The sequence below is a fragment of the Gavialis gangeticus genome, unplaced genomic scaffold (assembly GCF_001723915.1).
Source record: "Gavialis gangeticus isolate Ggan-Ray unplaced genomic scaffold, GavGan_comp1, whole genome shotgun sequence".
NCBI classification, from domain to species: domain Eukaryota; kingdom Metazoa; phylum Chordata; order Crocodylia; family Gavialidae; genus Gavialis; species Gavialis gangeticus.
In genome coordinates this window covers 15,824,452-15,844,940 of record NW_017729032.1, presented here as the reverse complement: position 1 = coordinate 15,844,940, position 20,489 = coordinate 15,824,452, and the positions used below count along the sequence as shown (strand labels likewise).

Sequence of the window (20,489 nt, the reverse complement as noted above, 5' to 3'; positions counted from 1 at the left end):
AGCCCAGCCCAGCCTGAGCGTAGACCCCCCCACCCCAGCCAGGCACAGCCTCAGCCCCAGTCCCCTCCGACCCTTCTAGTAGCAGGCCACCACAGCCCCCTTTGCCTTCCCACCCCCTGCATGGCACCCTGAGGCCACGCCCCATACCCTGTCCAGTGTGCCCCATGGCCATAGCTGGCAGTCGCTCCCCATGGGGCGGGGGGTGTGCAGCTGCAGGGTGCCACATGGGGAGCTAGTGTGGGGAGCATGCCCCGTCTGTGGCCATGTGCGGCAGCCAGCAGGCACCACCCACACCCCCCCCCCATGCACCCCTTGTGCTGGCTTCCCTCACGCCACAACCGCAGCAGACGGGCAAGCCCCATGTGGGGGTTAGGTGCCCGGGGGGGGGAGTGTGGTGCATGGCCACAAGCTGCCACATGGGGAGCCGGTGTGGTGGGCATGCCCCACTACACGGCCCTGCCCTGCAGCCTCTTTAGACCCTCCCTGAGCATTCTACCAGACCAAGATGACCCACCTCATAAGAATGATGTGATTTTTAATTAACAGCTGTAAAGGGATTGATAGCCTTTGAAAAAAAATGAGTACAAAATGTCTTGAGCTGTTATGCATCTAGTTTAGGAAAAGCTGGTTTAGGGTTCTAGCTATGCATCTAGTTTAGGAAAAGCTGTTTCTCAAGAGGAGGTTGGATGACCACCTTACTGGGGTCGTTTGACCCCAGTACTCTTTCCTGCCATGGCAGGGGGTCGGACTAGATGATCTGCTCAGGTCCCTTCCGACCCTAGAAACTATGAAACTATGAAACCTATGAGCTTCTAAAATCTCAGCTCAGCTTTCACAGCAGCTCATTCTGCAGGTATTTGGGTATTTTCTTTCATCTCTTCAGTTCAGTTTTGCTTTTGGCAAAAGAGAAGGATCAAGCAGTACTGGTCTATGGAGCAATGTCAGTGCTACATATTAGTATTTGTCCTCATTTCATAAATGAGGCAAAGGGGGACAGAGTGCATGGACAGAGTGCATACATGATTTGCCTGAAGTTCTTTAGCAAGTCAGCATCAAAGGGAGGAATAAAACTCAGGAGAAGGACTAGTGAAACTTTGTGTGTTGTTATTTTATTTGCTGAAATATGCAATTTGAGGTCACAATCAGCAAATTGTTTGCATCCACATCTATTTTGATAGCTTGGAAACAAGCTTTTTATAATTTTCATTTTAAAATTTGGCTGAACTTAATTATAAAAAGGGGCAAAATTCCCTCAAAATGAAGCATTTCATTTTGGATCATATGAACTGTTTTTTCTGACCTAAAACGAAACCTTTTTGGTTTTCCATTTGAGAGACAGAGACAGAGACTTGTTTGTTTGTTTGTTATTTCAGGTCCACATCAATAACAGCTATTCAGTTTTGTTGTTGTTCAGCCAGCAACTTTCTGTAATTGGTTATTCTCACAGCTATACCTCGTTTCTGCTTAGGCCACTGAATGCAGGCACTGGAATCCGTCATCAACAGGTTCGGATTTTAGACATTTGGTGTGTTGTGTTTTCCTATTGGCATGTGAGAAGGTAGAGCACAAATATCAGAAATACATTTAAACCCCTGAGATATTTGAATGGTAGAATCCGGTCATTCATACATCCTTTTCCCAGCTCTAAACCAAGGGGGTGGGGGATTACCTTCTTTATATGGGGATGGTGCTTTGATCGACCTATTCTGGGTTGCATGCCCTACTCCTTACCACTCAGTCACCTCAAATTAGTCAGCTGGGGTGTCTGTACACATGCTCCAGGGTGTGGGGTGTTTCATTAGAGAGGCTCTCCTAAGATTCATAGATTATAGAGTTGGAAGGGACCCAATGGATCATCATATCCGACCCCCTGCCCCGGCAGGAAAAAGGACTGAGGTCAGACGACCCAGCCAGGTGACTGTCAAGCCTTCTCTTGAAGACCTCCAAGTTAGTACCATCTCTCTTGGAACCAATTCCAGACTCTGGCTACACTTACTGTAAAAAATTTCTTCCTAATGTCTAACCTAAATCTACTCTCCTCTAGTTTGCACCCATTATTCCTAGTTACTCCCTGGGACACTCTGGTAAATAGCACATCCCCAATTCCCTGCTGTCGTCCCGTTATAAACTTATAGGCAGCTACAAAGTCACCCCTCAGCCATCTTTTGTAAAGGCTGAAGAGATCCAGATCTCTCAACCTTCCCTCATAGGGTCTTTCACGGAGACCACTAATCATGCAAGTGGCCCTCCTCTGGACCCTCTCCAGATCATCCGTGTCCCTCTTGAAGTGTGGTGCCCAAAACTGGACACAGTGCTCCAGCTGCGACCTGACGAATGCCACATAGGGGGGAGCATCACCTCCGCCCACTGATCCAACCTGTCCCGGTTGGCCTGTATCTGCTCCCTGCCCTCCAGTGTATTAACTTTGCCCCATAACTTAGTATCATTTGCGAACTTGGAGAGGGTGCTCTCCACACCCTCATCCAAATCACTGATGAAGATATTAAATAACACCGGTTCAAGGACTGAACCCTGCAGGACCCCACTGCCCACCTCCTTCCAGGCTCAGAACGAACCATCCACACCACTCTCTGGGTGTGGTCCCTAAGCCAGTTGGCCACCCACCTGACTGTGTAGGTATCCACTGCACAGCCCGTTAGCTTCCCTGTGAGAATAGGATGCGAAACTGTCAAAGGCCTTCCTAAAATCCAGGTAGATGACATCGGCCTCCGCTCCTGTGTCAAGGCAGTGTGTGACCTTGTCACAAAAGGCTATAAGGTTTGTCAGGCAGGATCTACATGGGACGAACCCATGCTGGTTCCCTTTCAGCATCGTTTCCCCTGCTGGGCCTTCCCAAATGTGCTCTTTGATGATTTTTTCCAGTATTTTCCCAAGGATAGAGGTAAGACTGACAGGCCTAAAGTTACCCAGCTCATCCCTTCTCCCCTTCTTAAAAATGGGCACCACGTTGGCCCTTTTTCAGTCCTCAGAGACCTGGCTGGAGCACCATGAGTGCTCAAACAGCCATGCCAGCGGCTCAGCTATGACACTGGCCAATTCCTTCAGCACCCATGAAGATGAAGGAGAGCCACTCCAATTAAAATTCCTACAACGTCTCATGTATTCAGCATCCCACACTTCAAAATGGCAGTGGTGGTGCTTTAACTAAAGCTTGTTAAAGAGACCCCATCGCCATTTTTGAAATGTGGGGATGATGAATACACATGACACTGAGGCTGCTGATGTGTTCTGATTGGAATGCATCGGAGCAGGCATCGGATACATGCAGGGCTGAATCGGGGCGACCGCTCCGGGCCCCGCGCTTTGGGAGGCTCCATAGACAGTGCTCCGCCGCGGCCACCATGCCCCGCCAGCTCTACTGCAGCTGCCATGCACCAGCGGCTCTGTGCTCTGGCTGCTCGCCCCTCCCCACAAGCCCTGCACAGGCTGATATGCCCCAGGCCCCGCACAAGCCTAGGGACAGCTCTGTGTACATGTATAGGTGCCCGTGGAGTTTAGATAAGACAGACAACCAGAAGACCAGACATTTAATGTTTCTTTCTTACTTTATGGCTTCTAAGGCTGCATCCTACTCCACCTGCTAGGTGCCTAAGTGTGATGCTCTTTCACCCTGCTCAAATCCCTTAAAAATTATTAATGCAATATATAGGGTGTGTTCCTCTTCCTTGCTGCTTTTTTCTTGTGTCTCAGTTTTATGGTTAAGCTGATAGAATATTTTTCAAAGATTCAAGCAGGGTGAAATATAGAAGGAGTAGGATCTGGCCTGTAAAGTTTTATCCAAAATCCACTGAAGGCATGTGGAACTTTCCATTGACATAAGTGGGGTCTTAATATGGCAGCTATGGTAACAGATCTGCATAACCCTGGTAGTTCAGAGGTAATGGGATTTCACACTCAGAGTAGAAACAGATGTCACCTTGATAGCTCATTTGTGCCACCTTACTTTTTTTATGATGGTACAAAAGCTGAGTAGAAAGATTTTGTTACCCTTTGTTGTACCACATGAAAGAAAAATCAGTGAAGCAACAAAATGTGGTCATAGTCTCTGCTGATTAGTTGCAGCAGATGTCTGTTACGTTAGTGGCACTTTCTGTCCTCATCCAGATCTGTGGTCTGGCTGGGTGGGGGAAAACCCCGCTTTCCTCCACTCACCCAGACCTTACATAGGGATTTCCTCATGTGTTACAAACATGGAAGTGGGAACCCCAGTTTAATCCCCTGCAGGGGTTCTCCTGCTCCATGTCACAGGGGACGCATCTGCAAATGGGGGTTTTTCCCCCCTTGCAGATGCACCCTAAGTCGGGGCATGGCAACCAGGGATGTCTGTAGATATTCGTGGAGTGCAATCACCTGTGCTGTGACATGTCACAGCACAGCTGATCATACTTCACTGGCAACATCTGTTTTTAGCCTTGGTGTTCACAGACTTCAAACCACAATATCCAGTATTCATGGTCCAGCTGTCTTCAAGATCCAAATTCTGATATTATTTGAACCCAGGTGTCATCAGCTCAATTCCTATATCAACCTTAGTGACTTATTAAAATTCCTTACAACTGCCCATGAGGGCTCCTCAGAGCCTTGAAAAAAGATGAGCTCCAGAATCAGCATTTGCACTAGTTTAATGGACTCCAGAACCATCATCAATTGCTTTATAAACAGAGCCCCTGCACTCCAGGTTTCTCAGAGACTTTTTTTAATACCGTAATTTTTCTCATGGTAGGCTTGTTTGTTTGCTCTGTCTTTTGTACCCATCACATATGTTTTGATATGTTCTGCTAGTATAATAGCAACCCTCCAGACTGGAAATTAATACATTTAAAAGGGCATTTCATTTGAATTGCTGTGTGAGGGAGTTAATAAAACTTGTATTAAAATTTTAAGTCTTTTATACATTTTAAATAAATCCTGTATCCGGGACAAAGCACAAGAGGAGGAATCAAACCATCTTATTGTGGCTTGGCTGTCTTAATATTTAGGTTTAATTTGCAATAATGAATGTCTTTTATGCAAAACTTCTCATTAGATACAATGGAAAAGGGGAATGCAGTGACAGGAACTAAAAGATGCATAAGCCTCTTCAAATGTTTACGAGTTTGAATCATTAGTCAGTCAGTAAGGGCTTGATCATCCTGCGCTGTGGGAGTTTTTCCGTTGACTTGAATGGGAATGGGATCAATTTCTAAGTGGTCATATACGTAAGGCTTCGGAGCTGGCTTTGCATTAGCTCCCTTTGGAGTAAACAATGAATTATGTCTAATGAAGCTTGATGTTAGGGTTTGGAGTCAACAAAGCATTTAAGCATAATTTATATCAGTTAATAAGCACTGTGTATAAATAAGCACATGCGTAAGTCACTGGGTCGGTGCCCAAACCTACTAGGTGTTGAGCAGTTTCAACTCCTGTTGACATTACTGGGATTATGGGGGCTCATTATTACCAGGAATTGTTCCAACCCCCTACAAAACAAGGCTCAAACTTCAGGGGCAGGTCAGATTGCTTTCTGCTTGAAAGCAGATATTTGTTCAAGTCTCCTTGAGACTTGTCTATGCCCTGGTGGCAGTAAGTTGTGGGCAAGCTGGGCCTAAGGGACATCCCATCTACCTGTGCCTCCAGCTGCTCTCCAAACCTGGCATTTTACTAGCAAGGCCACTGTCAAGCTCTTGGAGTCTGAAGATGGCCTCTGAGGGTGAGTCTGGAGAAACTTTGAAAGCACATTTCCTGGTTTGGAGCAGGCCTGGAGCTAAGTGGGAGGGCATGCTCCAGCACATCCAGGCTGAGAGAGACTCTGATGTAGTGTAGTCAAGCCCTGAGTCGTGTACAACCACTCTCAGAAGGGCTCCCATCACTTCTTAAGGCTCCAGAGGTTTGGTTAGTTCGGTATTTTGAACTTGTCTCTTCTGATCCATCTTAAGATTCACCCCTTTATAGAAAGATAAAGCAGCACAAAAAATTCAAGGGAGGCCCTCCCCCTGTACCTGTATCCCAGTTACGTTGGGTGTGAGGCTGTCAGATTTCACAAGCGGAGCAGGACCTGGTTAGGGTAAAGTACATATGGGAGGCCCCAAAGGAATATCTGTGGGGTACAGAAGCTGATTGTGGTGATTTTTCTTCTGTATACCCCAGGATTAAGCTTCAAATAGTATGCGTATGTGAGATGTATAGCATTTGTTGTCATTAAAGGATCTATGGCAGACTTTTCCCAAAGTTTCTGGGCCAGATTCCATTTGATTAATGACGGTCTGCTTGCCTAAATTCCCCCGGCTGTTTCATTTTGGTAAGTGATGCACCACCTCTGTCAAACAGTTGTGCCATCTTGTGTTGGCCTGTAAAACAGCTGCTGCCGCATTCTGCTCCGTTCCATTTCATTAGTGCGTCGAGTGATGTATTTGTGTAGTTTGTCTATCAATTTGTTACATTTACTAAGCAATTTGGGAAGAAAGATGGCCTGTATGCAATGGGACCCAATTTACAGAGAAAGTTCGAGTTACACAACTTATGCACACACTTCCTACTAAATGTTTCTTAACTGTATTCTGAAAATGAAAGTATATCTGTTCATGTAGGGGAGGGATCTGCAGCCATTTGAGCAGCAAGTTGGGCACTTGTGATTCCCCCCTACCCCCACAATTTCCAATTCCGTGCTGCTCTGATTCCTTCCCTTCTCTGTGTAGAAACAGTCATTGTGGGGTTTTTTGGGGTTTGAGTTTTTTGGGGGGAAGGGGCGTTGCCATTATAAACATTTTCAGCTGATTGGCTGCCTCAGCTGTAGGACCTCATACCACACTGGAAAGGGCACAGAATAGGAAGCTGTAAGGTGGCCCCTTTAAAGCACTGCTTTAATTCTGCAAGCAGCCTGGCAGAGTGATGCTCATCCACTTCATTTGGCAACATTGATTTTTAGCCTCTGTTTCCCCCGTACTATACCAGGTGCCACTGAAAACCATGGAAAATGCCAACAGGGAACAGCAAATTTGACCGTGAGGGTACAGAACAGGAAGCTTTAAGGTGGCCCCTTTAAATCCCATTTTAAGTTCCTTTTAAATCACCGTGTTATCACGGCTTCTTTAAACCAGCATTCCCCATACCCACCACTGAATCAGACTTTCATGAGCCAGATCCAAGCTCTTCACGGGCCAGATCCAACCCACAGGCCCTAAATTGCTGACCCCTGATGGAGTTAATGTCTCTTTATGGCATGCTTATCAGCATGATATTTGATTGGCTAGTATGTGTTTTCCATAATAATTGGCTATTTAGGTAAAAAGTGAAGATTAGCAGGAAGGAGGTGATTAGCAGAGGGGAAGATTAACCCCTTCATTTAGAGCAATATCAAAGTGATTGGCTAAAGAAAGAAGGCATCTGATGCTAAGACGCTCTTCATCACACATAGTGAATCCTAGAAAAAGAAGAAAGAAATCATTGGCTGAAACTGAGGAACTTAAAAACAGTGATTTCATTTTGCTTATACGGATATGCACAGGCTATCATTTAATTAGCAAACTGAAATAATAGATTTCATGGCCATGGTTCCACTCACAAAGGTTTTTTAGGGGATGAGTAGATGTAATGAATCTTCACATAATATATAATAAATATTGGATTCTAAAGTACTTACTGGTGTTTGAGAATTTATAGCCGTTGATCAATCATTCATTAAATATTCCCATGAATCATGAGCTTATAACGTTGTAGGAGCAGAACCTCAGTATAAAGGACCAACTTTGGGCAGAAGCAAATCATGAAACAAATCAAACAACTTGTTTTCCTAAACAAATTCCTTATAAATAATGCCTCTAGCTAACATGCAGACACTCATTTTTAAAGTAACAATCTCAGTTATAGTGCCTGTGATATTCAGGGCTTGATTCTCCACTAGTGCCCACTCATGCGTCTTAGAACGGTGGGATTTTACGTATGTTTTGCACCAGGGTAAATAAGTATAAAAGGGCAGCCTAATAGAGAACTGAAGTCTGTGTGTGCATTGACATAAATGTATCTAGTCTTTATTGGCTGTTTCTAATTAGCTTGATTTAATTCTGACCAAAATCAAGAACTTCATTTGATCCTGAAAATATTCAAAAGTAGCCTGGACTTGATGGGAAATTGTTCCTAACATTTTCTGTCATCTTCAAAAATTCTTCTCAGGGTGGGATTTTTCATGGTGAGACAGAATTGGATGTAAAATTTGTGCATTGCCCAGTTTCGGAAGTGGCATAGCAGCCTAGAAACCTCAGTCCCATTGACCTTCATTGAGTGACTTTTAAAAACCGGACTTGGGAGACTCAAAGTCACTTAAGTGCCTTTTAAAACATCCTGGGAATGTTACGTTCCCATTAGAAAAATTCCCTAATTGTTTATATTCATAAAGAACTAAAATGCAGGGATGCGACACACGGTTGCAACTCCTGGTTATTTTATCATGCTTCTGTCAGGTCATAAATACAAAAGTATGCCTCTTCCTGAGCACGGGAAGGGTATATAGTATACCATCAGCCCTGTGTTCCCTGGAGATGTGGTGCCCTTGTAAAGCGTAACAGGCTGTATGCAGGGAAACAGAATCATCCATTTGAATATCTCATCTGCGCCTGGTGTTCAAGAGTTGGGCGCTTCTCTGCAACCCCTCACCTACTGGATAGAGCCATCCTTGCCTTCTAGAGCACCTGAACTAGGATATTGCTGTGGCAGCTTCTTCACTCTCTGCTGGGGCAGCTGGTTTGGCTGGCCCCAGTCCACCTCTCTGAGAAATGTAGCATCCTCTGTAATCATGCAGATTTGATATATGTTTTATTTTATGCACACTGGCCCTAGGTTCTTTCACCTCTTCAACCTCCGTCTACTCAAGGCTTTCCAGGAGAGAAGCTTTAGTTTTCTGAGTCCCAGAAATTATCTGTTTCTTTGTAGCTTTCCAATCCAGTGACCTCTTTCTATTGTACTGTCTTTGTCTAAATGTCTTCCTGCTCTCCCTGCAGGCTATATGTGGACGGTCCTTTTGGGAGCCCCTCAGAAGAATCCTTGAATTACGAGGTTAGCCTCTGTGTGGCTGGAGGCATTGGAGTTACTCCATTCGCATCGGTACTCAACACACTGCTGTATGTGAACTTACCCTGTCTAAAGCCATTTTCCCAGAGTTGCTTCACTGTAAATGATCTCACTGCATACGTAACACCTGTTAATATAGAAACTCTGCTCCTGTTAAGAGAAGAAAGAGGAAAAGGATTGAGACCTGCCACTGAAAGTCCCAAATCAGTTTGTGCAGGCTGGAAGTGCAATGCAAGAAAAGTACATTATGTGGGGCAGTGGCATATCATGGAGACTAGCCTTACACACACACACACACACACACACTTGTGTGAAGTTGGCTTCAGCCAATGTCATTTGACTCTGATTGAATGCTTCAATTTCGATTTTTAAAGTAATGTATGAAAATCAGGTGCACAACCTCCCCCTAATTTAAGCAGGACTTTGGGTGTTTAGCTATTTTAGGTCTCATTGAAAATCCAAACTTAAATTCCCCCTTTGTTTTCATTTAAAATTCCATATTATTTTGGTCAAAGTCACGAGGGCTTCAAGCTTTTACCAAATCCAAGGCTTTCAGAAAGAAAGACGCCTTTGTTCTTATTATTTATTATTTGTATTGCTGTAGGGCAGAGACTTCCAAGCGTACACCAGGGCTCCAGCATATTAGGTGGTGTACAAACACAGACCAGAAAGGCAGATCTTCCCTCCAAGCCTGCAACCTAACTACGCTTTAAAAATATTTTGCACTACCCATGGGAAGCACTTGATCAGAGATCTGCCAATAGCTGACCCTCTGCCTGGACTGAAATTAAAACTTTTAGTCTGCGTTTTTATGTTTGGATGCTGCACACAGTCAGCTCATGCTAATCTCATTTGGAGCCGTAAGTGCTCAGTGCTTCTGAAATCAAGCCCGTATTTGTCATCTTCATGTACCTTATGCCATCCTGAAAGAAGGTAACAGACTCCCAAATAATTCACTTTTCTGAAAGGACATTGATCATTTTTCAAACAGGGAATACTGTTATCTGAAATGCATTTACGTTTCTGCCAAAAGACTGGTGTCCAGATGAATAACCTGGCTGTTTTCTCCATGACAGATTATCCCTGACAGCATTAAGCAGAAACGTCACATATCATAGCCACTAGCCAACAGGAGGTAGTGAGATGGCTGTTTCTATCGGCGGATTATTAGAGGCTGTATGGTGTTTGCCCAGACATTGCCACAGCAGTTTAGTGTCTAATGAATGTTTTCTGTATCGGATAAATGGGTTGCTTCCAAACACTGAATTCCAATAGTCTGCTGTTACAGAGCATCTTGCTGTTGCGCATCCTAATATTAAGCAAGGAACAATGGCACTTTCCTTATACTTTACTGTTAATATTTAATGACATCAACAACAGAATGACTGACTGTATAATAGATAGGTAGGCTGCCTCTTATCTTAAGTCTCATCAACAACTGAGGTTGGCACAGATGAAAATGCAAACTGTCCGATAATGCCAGCTAAGGAAGATGACAAAACAAAACCCTTCTTGTCAGAGATATGTGGCTGTTGGGGGATGTGAGGATCTCCATTTGGGCCAGGAGTCTTGTATGTTCCTGTTAAGCTTTGTCCCTTGGGTTTACTTTTATATAATACAGGCAGCAATGGCTCACACCAGCTTCTTGCCCTCTGTAGAACTGAATGTTACCTGTTTGTTTTTTAAATGTGATTTATAATAAAGAATTTCAGGCAAAGTAACATATAATGTATTACTATTAATTGGCAGTAGCAGCAATGGTCAAGGCCTACTCAGTGCATGCTTTTGGCTGTACCAAGAAACTATATATTTATCACATCACATAAGCTACTGTAGGCAGATGTGACAATTCAGGTTTGACATTCCATACAGTTGATCTGCATGCATGTTGCAGGCAAGAAAGTACTGGAGATCAGCCTCAGATTTGACTTAGATGGTGTCCACTTCAGCAGTTTGCTCACAGAGGGTATTGTTGTATTCCTCAACCCAGATGCATACAACTACAGATGGCCTTCAACAAACGATCATGTAATCTTAGATTTTTTATGATGAGAAGTATTTAGGCCGTTCACATAGTGCCCCACTGCACAAACAGGGTGGACGAGACCATACGAGACTCATGGCTACTCCAACTTTAGAGTGTTGTAGATGTGTCCCTGTTGTCTATACAACAGATTTGTCCTGTGTTGGCCCATCCCTTGCTTCTTGGGGGTTTACATTGGAATAATACAACAAAGTCTGGAGGTCTGCACTGCAGATCTGATGCTGCCTGTGGGTCTTACATGTTGACAGTCATTTAGGGGGAGGAAGAAATAGTCCTTCCACCATACAGCCATTTTACTGGTCAGGAAGAAACAAAAACTTAAATAATAACTATGTCTGATATGATAAAAAAACATGCTGAGATAAACATACTATTTCTAAAGCATTGGTTGGCTGCTTGTTAAGAATTTAATGTTTAATCCTATCATTTTAGACTGATTTGGGCATTTCAGCATGCAATCCTTCTTAGGGAGAAAAATAACTTCCCTTAACAGTTGGCTTGTCATGGAAATTAACTTTTGTACTAATGATTATAGAGCATCTTAATTAACATTTGCTTTTTAAATGGTAATTTTTTTAATTCCCCAAACGTATCATTTTCATTTTAAAGTGATGACTGGAAATGCTACAAGCTCAGAAGACTCTATTTTATTTGGGTGTGCAGGGACATCCAGGCTTTTTGCTGGTTTGCCAACTTGCTCTGTGTGTTGCACAACAAGGTAAGAGATAATTGCTCTCGGGGTTGGTTCTGAGATAATGTTGACATCTTAATAAATACAGTCCTGCACAAATAGTTATATTAGTAAGAAAATTGTTTTGAATAATCATAACCAGATTTCACGAGGAACTTGCCACACTACATGGAAAATAGGCAGCAAAGTGGATGAAATCTATTATTGACATACATGAATGCACTGGTCTCATGGGACAGGACAGGGTGAAATTCTTACCCCTTGAAGCCTGTAGAAGTTTTGCCATTGCCTTCTGTGGAGCCAGGATTTTGTCTGTTGGTGTTTTGTTTTTTCTCAAAATACAAACACATTTGCAAAATCAGGACCTGACAAGTTTTCAAGGACCCAGCCTCTCTAAATTTTTCAAGAAGTTGTCTAGGAGAGAAGCATACCTTTTGGGTAGAGTGAAATTATAGCTCGTCTGGTAAACAGGGGGATGAGGATTTATGTTAGCTGGAAAACACCTCTGGTTTTCTAAACAGACCAGGTTTCTACCTAGTTTTGAAGGCTGCCTAATTAGGGCTTTCCAGTTGATGGCCCACAAGCCACATGCAGCCCGTGGGTTCCTGGTCTGGGTGTTGCTCCTTCCTTAGCTGCAGCTGCTGCACTCTGAGTACCTAGACTCCCCTTCCTCCAACTTCCACTTCTTGCCCCTGCCCCTGGGTATGGGGTGACATGGCCCAGCCCCTGGGGCTGTTGGAGCTCAGCAGTGTGGATTCAGGTGGACCTGGGGACCCCATGCAGTGCAGGAGCACTGGTATAGTGTAGCAGGAGCTGCCTAGCGGAGTGCAGAACATTTAGTGCAGCTCAGAGAAGTGTTAATACAATGACATGAGAGGCGCCCAGCGCATGGTACATCAGGGTGCCGTGCAGTGCATTGGCGTGCAGCCCATGCTGCGTGTGGCCATGGAGGTAGGACTGCAGCAGCGAAAACAGGCAAAGTCGCTGATTGATGACTAGACCCGTATCAGCCCTCACTCTTCCTCCAACCACCAGTCGCCATGTTCACTGAGGTTCCTAGATTCTTCATCAGACCACTCCTCCCCAGATAAAACAGGACCTGTGCTTGATGCCCCTAGCATACAGCATTCAGAGATGCTTCTCAGTGAAAGGGTAGTATACAAATGTCCTGTTTCATTAAAGTTCCCATTCTGCCATGTAGATCAAGCTTCTTCAGGGTACTGTAAAAGACTGACTTCACTCTTTCATATAAATAGTGATATATTAATTCACTTGATGTTTTATCGTCCTTCCAGCTTTGGCAGGAAAACCGACCAGACTTCATAAACATCCAGCTGTACCTCAGTCAAACAGATGGCATACAGGTATGTGGCTAAATACTGTTTGTAAACCAAACTAGACCTTGAAGTAGAAGACACTGCAAACTGTCAGTTGAGTACACAAGGGAATTACCCACAGATGGTTTAGAAAGGGGGGAAAAGGTCATATCTCTAGCAGCTAAGTCTGTCTAGAACAAACTCAACCCTTCCAAGCCAAGACAATGAAGTCAGGTAGCATTAAGATGATTATCACTGGGCAGAAATCCCTATCTCCTTCTTGTAGGAAAGGGGGCCTTCCAGGCCAGGCCACAGACCAGACTGTTGGCAGGACTTTATAGGAAATTTACATCATTCCTGGGCTAAAAATCAAACTGGAATAATTCAAGGATTTTGTAAGCCCCAGACTGAAAAACAAGTACATTGAGAAAAACAGGGATTTTTTTTTTAAGTAGTGGGTTGTTTTATTGTTTTGCGTTTTGTCTTGAATGTCAGAAGTCAAACTATTTTAAGCGTGCAACCAGAAAATGTATTAAACTGTTGTTTATCATAGGCTGCATTATGCTAGTCTAGACAGGTGGATTGATTCCCTGTTAGCTGGAATTTTCTGTAATCTCATAATGTGGTAAACTGGGAGTCAGCATTCACTCACACTCATTCATCACATGGGTAAGGGTCTGACTCTTCAGCCTGAAGTCAGTGGGCGCTTTGCTGTTGACTTCAGCGGAGACCAAAAATTTAATGCAAAGGGGGAAGGAAGTGGAGGGTTGGGTTTGGGGGGAGACAGGATAAAGTCTACCAGGTTGATGAGACTTACTGCAGTGTATGTAGCTTCTTGGTAAGAGAAATTGTGATTCTGAGTAGTATGAGACTATTCAGCTCTGGGCCCCTTAAAATAGCTAGGTTGGATAACAGAGCAGGCACAGAGTTACTCTGAAGTACCTGATTGGTCTTAACTGAGAGGTCAGAATTTACTGGACCCATCGTGGAAACAGTTATAAAGACATGCAGCTTAGGACCATTGCTCTGATCATGGGCCCAGTAGTTACTGAGTTTCCATTAGAACCATTTTTTCTGTGTATCTGCTTGTTAGAGAAAGCAGTCAATTATAAAATGATAAACTGCAGGGCAGAATTGTGTCTTCTGTAGCAGTAGAAAAAATTTAGATTCCGTGGTGTTACTCCTGAAGTCTCCTGATAAAACTGGATGTGGCTTTTTTTTCTATTCCCCTGTGACTTGTGACACTGATGCTTATCCAGAGTTATTCTTGAATGCTACACCATCAGAATAGCATTGTGTTTTACCTTGTTTTGTTTCAGTATGATCTAGGTTCAAGGCAGCAGACAGTCAAGCCCATTTTTCATCAAGTACTTTCACCTATAGTAAAAATCAATGAAAGTGGCAGAAAATGGGCTTTGCTACTAGTGTAATGGATATTTTAAGTCATTTTGTTATGGGGAGAATGTGGAAAGTTAGACCAGATATCATTCTGTTCCGTCCCAGTTTTGTAGTTGGACATTAGGACATGGATATGCAGTGCCATACAGTGAAAACACATTTGGCTTCATAAAATTGTCTGGACTTTTAGTGAATTGAAAATGCTGGAAATATGTTGGGTTCAGTCCAGGTCCTTAGCTTTGGTGGCTTTATGTTGCTGAGACAGCTCAAAACATCTGGTAAACTATCCTCAAGGGGTAACTTTTACAGTTCTAGTAATCTTAAGGGTTACTTTACCAATAGTAGGCAAAAAAAAAAAATATCTTCAGACAGAAATATGTTTCTTGCATCAGCAACATCCCTTTAAAGTTAGCAGCAACAACAGATTAGGGAATACAAATTCATTTCTTGCTTTGTGTATTAAATACATTGGTTTAAAAATAATGGTGAGTCTAACGAGCAGCTGTATAAAGAACAGCATCTAATGCTGAAGAGGGCCACTGAAAGGCAGGGAGAGAAGGTATTGATGCATAAAATGACTGCATTTTAAGACATGCTGTTTGATACTGTGTTCAGTTTTTACATTTCAGTGATTTGATAAGTCAGCCAGGGCATTTACCAGCATGGTGATGAGACCTCGGAGTGATGCATAGCAATTTAAAAAGCAGGCAATACAGAACTTATTGTTTCTCATAGAAAATAATTGGTGAAAAATATCAAGCCCTGAATTCAAGGCTTTTGACTGGACGACCTTGTTGGAAACTCCTTTTTGATGAAATAGCCAAGTGTAACAGACAGTAAGTATTAGTCTTGATGGGAATAACTACACTTGGAGGGATGGGGATTTCTTGTGTGTTTATTAAATAAATGTATTTGTATGGAAATGACTTTGTGTTTTATCTTTGCATGTAATATTGATATTGTCTAATCCATAGCAACTGAGACACATTGTAAAAAGAAAAATTGGTGTCAGTTTGCACAGTCAAAGCAGTTCATCTTCTCATGCAGCAAAAATGTTCAATGGCCCAAGAAATAAAAACAATGCATTTCCATATCACTGCAAGATATTAATCCAGTGCTACAACCAGTGTCTTGCTAGCAACATATGCCAGTTTCATGTTGAAAGATGTAGTTCATATATCTGTGCCTTCTGCATTTACTTTCATGATTTATAGTTTTAAATAATAGAAATGCAAGAGCAAGAGCTTGCCTGCGTGTGAAGTTTTGTGTTTTATTCAGAAGATCTGTTGTCTTTGGGGATTACTAGGATTGTTGATTATTTTTTAAAGGCTGGCAATGTAATAAGAACTGTACTAGGCAAATTGGTTACAGTCTAAATAAGACAGACAAGGCACACAATTCTCTACTCTCATTTTTGGATGATTCATTTAATGCTTTTGGTAAGCGTTGATAAACTAGTCTTATTGCTGATGTGCGTACTGAAGGCCAGATCCTGAGGAATACTAAGCTGAAACAAATCTCATTGATCTTAATATGAACTATTGGTGAAATGAGGTCTCTTGGGTTCCGGCTGCAAGATCTTATCAGTTTCTTGTGGTGCTAATCTTTACATCCCCCCAGCACAGCACAGTGCCTTGATCTCTCGTTAGGGAACTAGTATCACTGCTAAAGCCAAGCAGTATTACCTGGGCTCTATGTAGATGTGCTCGCTGTTGTAGGGAAGGTTATAAGGGCATAGAAAAAGAGATCAGGTAGGAAGTTGACCCGAGTTGCCCTTCTTAGGCCTCCTTCATTAACCCTTCACCTGTCATTCTCATTTTCTTTTTTTTAGTCTTATGGCCAAACTGGTGGCTCTTCTGCTGCCTCCCTTGAGTGACTATTATGGAGGCAAATACCCAGAATTTGCACAAACCTGTTAAAAATAAGCACTGAGTTTTGTTTCAATTGTTCCTTTGCATATCTCAACTCATTGCTGCTAGTTAGACCCTCAGATCCCATCATCTTCTGCATCTTTGTGATCTCTCTAATTTGTCTGTCAGCTCAGTTTTAATCAACATATCTTGCCCTGCCTAAGTAATGCTTCTGCATCTTTTGCTGTTGACACCTTTAAATTATTTGCAGGCTGTTATCTTGCCCTCCCTCCCTTCCCCTGTCTCTCCCATTTGCCAAGGTTCATAGACTTAGCTCTGTAATTCCACTGTCTTGCAAAGACTTGTATGCTCTAGGCCAGTGATTCTCAGCCAGGATGCGGTGGCTCCCTGGGGTGCCACATGATCTTTTGAAAGATGCCACAGGGTGCCGTGCAATATTAGCACTGTGCAGACACCTACACATGATTCACAAGATAAGCCCAGACATTTCAGAAAGAAGTCTACAGTATCACAAGCATTCTGACCAGATGTTGTGGCCTTTTTGAGTTATTTGCAAAAAAACTAATTGCTCTATTATTTTTTGTAGTAAAAAAAACCAAGTGAAAGGTAAGAGCTGGCATTATCTGAGGGGAGTTTTGAGTCTTGTGTGTATAGAGCTATCTATATGCAAGGACTAACATTTTAATCTTCCAGTATAATTAAGTTCTTTCAGTCCTCAAATCATTTATCTCCCAGACTTTCTTTTTATTTGTCACTAACTTCCTCTGAATAACCTGGGTATAATATAGAAACCAGCAATAAGGATGAGTCAAACAGTGTCACTTGTAACTTCTGTCTGTCAGTGACATGGAGAGTTGCACCTCTTTTGGCATCTGCTAGGTCAGTAGCGGGGTTAAGTAACTTCTAATAAATTGTACAGCTTTTACTTTGCATTTCCAGAAAAAGCCATACAAACAGAAATTTGGTAAGCAATTCTGTTGTGGGTTTTTGTTTGGGTTTTTTAAAGTTTTTTTGTGGGGAGGGTGGGATTTGTTGCTTAACGTCTGCACAAGGGAAGGCCGTGGGATCAGTTTCCAAGATCAGTTGAGACCTTCATAGCTGGTTTTCAGTTAGCAGATTTAAGATAAAACAACATTAGCTTCATATTCATTGAACTAAGAGGAGCAGAAGTGCACCATCTACTGTTGCTATTTCATACCACACCTATGCTCCCAAGTAAATGCATTGAAACTCTGTACACAAAACATTATGCATCCTGTTTTAAAAATCCTCACACAGCCTGTCTTGAGGAAAGTGCAGTACGGTGGTTCATTTGTCTTCAGCATGAAAAGCTGTATATTTTTTTGTACTATTCTGCCTTTTGGATGTTTCTGAGTGTAAGTGGCCATAGGGTGTTACAGACCTGAGAACTGTGTAGACAAAAGAAACTAAAATACATGGAGGGGAAAAGCATAAAGACATGGCACATTTCCTCTGTGCTGTAAAACAGAATCAGCTGTAAAGGAATGAGCCCTGGCTTTATTATATAGCAAATCACCTCACCTCACCCTCAGTTACCCTGTGTCTAACAGGGATAATAATGCATGCCTGTCTACTCAACTCACAAAGGAGCTGTGAGAACTAGTGAACTGTATTTGCACAGTACTTTGAAAATACAGTCATATAAGCTAAGTATTACTGTGAAGGATGGTTCATTGGAGATGGGAGCAGATGGGTTTGGACTACGGCTCTGGGTTTAATTCCTAGCTCAGATGACCTTGGGAAACTTTTAAAGTCAGAGTATCTGCTGACTTAAGTTATACATAAGTACACAGGTACATGGAGAGAGCATTCCATCATCACATGTTTAATAATGAGGAAAGGTTGCAAATAAAGTTTCAAGTGCGACTTTTCCTGTGTATATATGTCACACTGTAGTCTTCAGTTATCTTAAGTGAGAACAGAATCAGGGCCAGGAACAGTTGTTACCTTGTGTAAGAACAGATTCAGTGGTATTTTTCAGTGGCGCTGTCCTCCTCCAGGGATGTAAAACTAACCAGTGCCCAACTTAACTGACATTAATTTGAGATTGGCCAGTGACCTATTTCTTGTCTGCCTTTTGTCACTGCAGTGGCACAAAATAACTGAAGCGCATCAAGCAATCTGCCTTATGTTTTGGGGGACTGACTATCATCCATATTCTGTCCTTGGATATTTGTAAGACTCCCCCAAGCATATCAGGCAGCAGAATCCCTTTCTAAATGTTAAAACAAAGACTACAATACCAATGCCAGTACTCTGCTGGCAACATAAATAAATCACAAGGTAGTAGCGCTTTGTTTAAATTAGTGTATTGGATTATAAAAAATTATTCTCATCTCATCTCATGCTGGTATATAGCAGGAGTTACAGTAATGAAGCCATTATTGCCTCGCATATTTAATAGTGAGGATGATTAATTGTTGGAACAAATTACGTGAAGGAGATGGTGAAGTCTTCATCTCTTGTTGTCTTCAAATCCAGGCCAGATAGATGCCTTTCTGGAAGATCTACTTTGGTCAAATGCAAATCATTGGGCTGACTATGGAGGCAAGTGAGTGAATTTTGCAGCCCACTTAATGCAAATGACATGATCTAATAGTCTTCTGGCCTTAAAATCTATGTTACCCGTGTAAGTTTGTAGGAACTATGATCAGAATTCAGTCTGGTGTGTCTTTAGAGTACGGACACACAAACAAGCTAGTGCTGAAGTAAGCTGGAGGATGAACTTACTACCTTCCCATGTGCATGTTCTTACCCCATGGGAAATGTGACATAGGATACTTCATTTTTGTTGAAGCATTCAAATCTTAATCTCCCTTGCAGTAACTTGTTTTTGTGTCCATGCCCTTAAACATTATTTTGCTGTTTAACCAGAATACAATGACACTTTTTATTCTTGACAGGAAAACTGTTGGCGTTTTCTGTTGTGGACCAAAAGAAATTTCCAAGACACTGCACAAACTGAGCAACAGGCACAACTCTTATGGGACAAGGTTTGAATATAATAAAGAATCTTTCAGCTGAAAGTCTGTTGGATTAACAGAACTCTATAGAAGAAGCAAGTGCAATTCTTTGTTTGTAAGACATAAGTCAGCTGTGTATTAAGCAGATGCCATGTACCAAAGTTTTCTTATTTATGATTATTTAAAAGGCTGAAGTATGGTGGACGCAGCAAAATACGAAGCCAAATCATGCCAAATTTTTACGCTCAAAGCCAAAAAGGTTCAGAGAATATTTGTTGTTTTGCTGGTGGTGATTCATTTTGTAATGCTTAACTTAATAGTAATAAAAAGGAGAACCCTGGTTGCTTTCATGGCTGTTTGAAGAACAATGTCTGAACTCTCTACTTCAGCCTGCTAACCTCAATCACCTGAAATCAGAGTTAGTTGACTAAAAACCAGCTTGATCATAATTAAAAATGTGCTGTTAAATCAGATTATAACCTTTACTTACATAGAAACCAGATGGCTTTGAAATGGAGAATGTAGCAGCGCGGGGTCCTAGGGGTGGCCATGATCTCCCCTAGCGCCCCCTACTGTGCCAATGTGATATTAAGAGCACCCTCACATCTCGCCCGCCACGTCTTTGGTGTCAACTATATATAAGGGAGGCTGCCTTTTGTCCCTCCTGACACGGTGCTCTGATGTATCTCGGTCCCGGTTCTATTTTGGGTGACTCAGTGCACCCCAGCCTTATGGGCTATGCGTGGCTCCAACCATCCCTGTACCACGCCCCAAGCCTCGCAGATGTACCGGATGTTGTTTGGTCAATTTCACTCTTCGCGACCCACGGACGCTTCTGGCTTGCCTCGCAACCGTGTTCTCTGGCACTCGTCAATCTCTGCCCCCTTTCTGGGGCTTCTCATACTGCCCGCTCTGGGGCCTTGGGGCTCAGGTGGCCGTAGCCATGCCTGCCCCCCCAGATCTCCTCCTCAGGTCTTAAAACCTCCTATAGGGCACAGGTGGCCTTGGCCTTACCTGCCCCCCCCAATCCTCTGCTCCCCTTCTCAGGGCTGGGGTCAGTGCACCCCTGAATGTTGTGCCCGCTCTGGCACCGGGGTCTCCACGCTACCGTGGAGCCCCTAT

General features: G+C 42.9%; 1 protein-coding gene across 5 annotated transcripts in view; it reads left to right on the top strand.

Annotated features, from left to right (window-relative positions):
* Positions 1 to 19,707, top strand: part of NOX4 (NADPH oxidase 4) — a 267,629-nt gene extending 247,922 nt beyond the window's left edge. For 4 of the 5 annotated variants that reach the window (XM_019525105.1, XM_019525100.1, XM_019525103.1 and 1 more), the window contains 5 exons: positions 8,994 to 9,113; positions 11,717 to 11,825; positions 13,094 to 13,162; positions 15,248 to 15,348; positions 19,308 to 19,707. In XM_019525105.1, coding sequence (XP_019380650.1) covers positions 8,994 to 9,113; positions 11,717 to 11,825; positions 13,094 to 13,162; positions 15,248 to 15,348; positions 19,308 to 19,428 — 520 coding nt within the window. In that variant the 3' untranslated portion in view covers positions 19,429 to 19,707. The remainder of the gene's footprint in view (positions 1 to 8,993; positions 9,114 to 11,716; positions 11,826 to 13,093; positions 13,163 to 15,247; positions 15,349 to 19,307) is intronic. The other variant, XM_019525104.1, reaches the window with a different exon arrangement.
* Positions 19,708 to 20,489: the final 782 nt, after the last annotated feature.